Source organism: Cotesia typhae, unplaced genomic scaffold, assembly GCF_013202065.1.
Source record: "Cotesia typhae breed Kobodo isofemale line unplaced genomic scaffold, CoteBio_Ctyphae contig_22, whole genome shotgun sequence".
NCBI lineage: Eukaryota > Metazoa > Arthropoda > Insecta > Hymenoptera > Braconidae > Cotesia > Cotesia typhae.
Genome location: NW_027423728.1, coordinates 3,303,723 through 3,309,722, shown reverse-complemented (window position 1 = coordinate 3,309,722; position 6,000 = coordinate 3,303,723). Strand labels below are relative to the sequence as shown.

The window sequence follows — 6,000 nt, the reverse complement described above, 5'->3', positions numbered from 1 at the left end:
AGATTTAGAAGAATAATAAATCCTAATTGACCCACACCAAATGTTCAATCAATCAGGCGTATAACTCTGAGTTGACGATAATAATAATAATAATAATAATAATAATAATAATAATAATAATAATAATAATAATAATAATAATAATAATAATAATAATAATAATAATAATAATAATAATAATAATAATAATAATAATAATAATAATAATAATAATAATAATAATAACAATTAATAATATTATTATTTACAAATCTCTTTTTTACAATCATCTATTAAACTTATTTCATAGTTGACAGTACTATATATATATATATATATATATATATATATATATATATATATATATATATATATATATATATATATATATGCATTTATTGGGCTACTAATGCCAAAAAAGCGCATCTCAGCATCTCTGCAGAGCCAAAAGGGCTTATAAAAAAAATTTTTTTTCCTCCAACTGCGCTAAAAATGTTTATAACATTTAGATCTGTAAGAAAAGTGAATAAAAAAATTTTTTTTGTATAAGCCCTTTTGGCTTTAAAATTTTTTTGTCTTAGAGCCAAAAGGGCGTACACAAAAAAATTTTTTTTACTCACTTTTTTGACAGGTCTGAATGTTATAAACATTTTTAGTTTAGTTGGAGTGAAAAAAAATTTTTTTATACACCCTTTTGGCTCTGCAGAACCAAAAAAGCGCAGATGTTGAGATGCGCCCTTTTAGCATTAGTAACGCGATATATTCTCTCCAAAGGAACACGTTGAAATAAAAATATTAATTTCGGAAATTAACATTCAACAAATTTACACACTTATCTACATAATGTAACAAATAATGTTATTTATTAATGTTTTTAACAATCTCAGGACATTGAAAAAAAAAAAAAAAATTTAGCTATTTTTATTTATATACATATGTCATGAAGTATCATTAATACATCCTCAACATCAATATTAATATGTTTACGATAAATAAACTTGAGCATATTATTTTTTAAAAAACATTCTTCTAAATAATATTAATAATAATGATAATAAAAGTAATAATAATAAGGAATACTGTGCCTACATTTTTTAATTTTAAAAATAAAAACTATAAAGATTGAACCGTTTTTATTTTTTTAATTTCTTTGGCAGGCATTCTGTACACTCGAACACTATTTTTAATCAATAATTAATCAATTAATTATCCTTTCTTAATTAAATAATTAACATACCCAAATTATATATTTATTTACATAATTTACTATTTACTATATCGCTTAAATATAAATTATTTTTTCTTAAAAATAATTTCATTTAAATTGAAAAATATTTTTATCATATCAAAAAAATGACATTTTTTGTGAATAATTATATTTAATTTTTTGATTAATTATAAATTTAAAGTTATTTCAAAATAAAACAGTTTTATAATATTTATCTTTGTATAAAATATAAATATATACATGTAAAAAATATATTTTAAAATTTTAATCGCGTTAATATATTAGTCTAGCCAAATTGCGTTTCGACTATTATTATAATGTCTAGTCTCGAGTCTAAAACGACAAAAGTAACCAGTTATTTTATATGTTATACATATTATGTCAACTTCTCATCTTCATATATATTTATATATTTATTTTCAATACATAATTATCTATCGAGCAACATTATAAATCTTTTAAAAAGAAATATCCGCTTTCTCTCTTTATTTCAAACTTGTTTTTAATCATTTATACAGGAACCAGTTTATTATATTAATCATTTAACTTAAATATATTTTTCACCATTAATATTTAATTATTTCATTCAACCAGCAAATTAATTAATTAAATTTGTTAATTACGATATCGATGGACACAATCACTCATACTTAAAAAAAATAATAAGATGTTTTTTTCAATGTCCCGTTTGATAATTGATAAAAAATTTATTTTTCGATTTATAAATTTATTTTTTTTTTTAATTTTTACTTATTGTAATTTTAATATTCGGCTAAACTATTTCATTCGATCAATTACAAATTCTCCAACCCGAACCAAACAATTTTGGTACGGGCTTTCAGCTAATGATTCCGCCAATCTTTTTGCTTCTTCGCAATGCTTTTTAGCTAAGAATCTTGTTTGGTCAAGTCCTTGGGACTTGTGGACTAATTCGAAGGCTTTTTCTACGTCCCCAGGTTCTTGGAAGCGCCGCATGATCATCGGATTTAATTCTGGAAACTAAAACACATCAAAACATATATTAATCATTTTTATCAAACAGAATCTAGCAAAAAAAATAAACTTTGTTTAGTAAAATTTAAAAAATGTTTTTAAGTCAAGAAAATTTAAATAATACTTTGTATTCTGTTTAAATTTTAGTTTTATTGCCAAGTATAATTTATTTTTTTGTCATGCTTCAAGGTTAAAATTTAACGAAAATTTTTGGAAAACAGTTAAGATTTTTTTTTCTAAAATTATTGATTAAACTTTCAAATTTTTGGCTTTTTTTAATTATAAAAATTTTAAAGTTGTGCAGTAAAAAAATCTTACTCGTTCGCATGCAAAAAGTACTGGCGCAGTAGCAAGACCGAGTTTCAAGTCAGCCGCAGTTGGTTTTCCCATCGTCGCTGTTGAAGATACGAAATCCAGCAAATCATCTACCAATTGAAAAGCTAGACCAATATTTCTTCCGTATTGAAAGGCAACATCTGCTAATTTTTCATCGGCACCGCCCAACATTGCCACCTGTAATTTTTTATAGTGAAGTAAAATTATTAATTCAACAAATATTAAAATAGCGCATAAAGACTAATTATTTATTTTTGTCTCCTCTAAAATTATTTTAGTTTTTCATCTTTTAAGAGCTCTAAAAAAAAAATAACTTGATAAAAAATTTTTTAGGACTTGCTCAAGATTTAAAAATTTTTTAAAGTAGAATTAAAATTTTTTTGAGCGACTTTTAAGTATTAATATCAACTTTTAATTTTTTTCTATCAAGTTAATACACTAAAGAATAAAAATAAACCACTTTTATACTAATAAAAGTCAAAATAAATAATTATTACTACTGTATTTTAATCAACAAATATTTATCCGGGATTTGAAAAAAGTTTTTTAAAATCTTGAGCATGATAGATAAAAATTTTGATTTTAAATTTTCAGTGTACATAATTTTCAATTTAAAAAATAGTAAACTGGCGGGAAAAAAATTAAAAGCAAAAAAAAATTAAACTTTTGACAATTTGATAAATTTTCAAAACTCTTGAGCAACTTCTAAAAATTTTTTATAATAAATATGTAAATAAATAAATAATAAGTAAATTAACACACATACATACAAGACTAAAAAAAAATAATTTATTTATTTGATAAATAAAAACTTACAGCTTTGGCAGAATTAGCGATTAAACTCGCAGTTTTCCTATACGTTTTGGTGAGGTAGTGGGCGAATCGTTCATTCTCTGTTTCTTTAGACCCAAGTTGCATAAATTCTCCTTGTACTAAGTCCGTGACGACCTGGACATTGAAAAGTAGCGTTAATTATCAGTATTTATAATTAGTTTGTCTAAAACAATTATTTTGCCACTCAATGTTCATTGTTATTAAGAAAAAACAAGTCAAGGATTCGGTGTAAGATTAATATCTTATCTTAAATTTAATAATATATTGAAAATATATATATTTTATTCTATTAATGTGTTGTGTAATTGATTAATTAAAAAAAAAAAAAAAAGTGAAAAGATTTTAAGATACCTGACTGAGAGTAAGCGTAACATCATCGTTCCTCAATCTGGCTATCATCATTGAGGCCACTGCAAGAATAAAATCTCCTGCCATTGTTACCTGGAATAATATAACAATTATTAAGTTCTAGGTCAGTAAATTAGGTCAATTTTAACAATAACGATAAATAAATATTATTATTATTTTAATTTTTGAATTAATTCTTGTAATTAAATTTGAAAACAAAAATAAATTTATGAAATGAAATTTTCTTAAAATAATTATGAGGAATTTATGGAAACTTAATAATAATAACAATATGAATTAAAATAAAATAATCTATATTATTGAAATCAGTTTTCTTAGTGAAATTTAGTGTAATTGCAAAGGTCTTGACTTAAATTTGTACTTTTTCAAGGTTTTATATCATTCTCTCCGATAGTCAATTTATTATGATAACTATTGATATTTTTAAAGATATAAGCTCATCCTGATGTTACACTAATCGAGACCTTTAATTTGAGTACCCACATGCATTTTGATATATTTTTCATATATACATATATATAATATATATAAATATATAAATATATAAAAAATTGATGAGGGTACTCAAATGAAAGGTCTCGATGACTGTAACATCAGGATGAGCTTATATCTTTAAAATTGTCAATATTTAAGAAAGTACAGTGCAATTTAACATAATTAGGAAATTACCTTGTATCTTGTAAACTATTGACATTTTTAAAGATATAAGCTCATCCCGACATTACACTCATCAAGACCTTTAATTTGAGTACCCACATCAATTTTTCATATATTTATATATTTGTATATTATAATATATATATATATTAGGGTGGGTCAAAAAAATCGAATAATTTATGTTTGACTTTATACTCTGAAAAATAGGTTCGTAGACACCTAAAAAGAATTCTCTCCAAGTATAAGCTCTTAATTATAACGGGAAGGTCCTCCGCTTTGCGGGTTTCTATTTTTTTCGAATAATCAGATAAAAAAATTTATATCTCGCTTCCAACTGCTTGGAAAAATATTCCGTGGCATAGATTTTGTGAGAAATTGAATGCTTTACAAAAAAGGTCTCTTATGACTTTTTCAAAAACTCAACCGATTAAAAGATATTCATAGTTGAAGTTTGGCTATTTTAAGGAAAATATTCGTTTTTATTATGAATTTTATAAGTCGATGAAAAAAATTATTTCGGATTGCGGAACTCATGATTTTGTAGGAAATTTACTGCTCTACAAAAATGGTCTCTTATGATTTTTTGATTAAGTGAAGCCGTTACGAGATATTCATCGTCAAACATTAACGAATATCAATATTTCCAGTTTTTGATCAATAATTCGATAAATTTTAATTTAAACTATGAGTTTCAGGAAAATTTACATAAATTTGAGTTTCGATCGATAAAGAAATGTTATAAACAATTTTTTTAATATTGTTTTCAGTCTTGAGCTTGTTTGATTGCATTAAAACAAGAAATTAGAGCATTTTTTTCGACATATAGCCAATGATTAGTTTAATTTGAAGTGAATGACATATTTCTTTGTCAAATTTAATATGAAAAGTATTGAATCAAGTAAGAAACAACCAGTATTTAACTTTTTATAGATAAATTTTTTATTGAATTATCAATTGCAATATAATTGTCTATATTTTTAACATAACAGTACGCTATTACTATAAATAATTTCTTTTATTACAATTTGGGAATGTTTTTTGATGTTCTTTGACAACTTGCAATAAGTACTGGAATTGTTCTTCATTTTTGTCAAGCATTGATTATATTCACTGACTAATGCAACAGCTCGCTCTGCTGAATCATTAACAACTTTTAGTTGTTGAAAGTATTCTTTATTTTCGAGATAACTCTCATTAGTAGGCCATAATTCAACATCGACATCAAGAAAGTCATACGGTAGATCGAAGATTTTGAAAAGATTTAATGACTTTTTAGACACAAAGTCACTCAGAGTTCTCTGCGCCAATGAATTCAAATCTTTTTAGCAATTACAAATCTTTTAGCTTTAGAATCTGTACCTTCACGAGTATTAACAGCTTCAACAATACTTTTTTACTTCTAATGGAACGCCATCGTCAAACAGTGATAAAATGGCAAGTTCATCGCTCAAATACCATAAGTGCGAAATCATTTTTTCACACGTAGCTGAAGAAATCAAAGGATTGATATGTTTGTACTCCAATAAATTTTTCATAAACTGCAAGTCATGATAAGCAGCAGTTGTTGCAGAAGTTGATGAAAACCAAGCTTTTAAATACAATGT

General features: G+C 24.4%; 1 protein-coding gene across 1 annotated transcript in view; it reads right to left on the bottom strand.

The window, feature by feature from the left end:
• Window positions 1–1,889: 1,889 nt before the first annotated feature.
• Qless (decaprenyl diphosphate synthase subunit 1 qless) overlaps window positions 1,890–6,000 on the bottom strand; it is a 33,577-nt gene continuing 29,466 nt past the window's right edge. The window contains exons 6-9 of the mRNA XM_074237788.1: window positions 3,722–3,811; window positions 3,353–3,484; window positions 2,519–2,713; window positions 1,890–2,206 (exon numbers count right to left, since the gene is read on the bottom strand). Coding sequence (XP_074093889.1) covers window positions 1,985–2,206; window positions 2,519–2,713; window positions 3,353–3,484; window positions 3,722–3,811 — 639 coding nt within the window. The 3' untranslated portion in view covers window positions 1,890–1,984. The remainder of the gene's footprint in view (window positions 2,207–2,518; window positions 2,714–3,352; window positions 3,485–3,721; window positions 3,812–6,000) is intronic.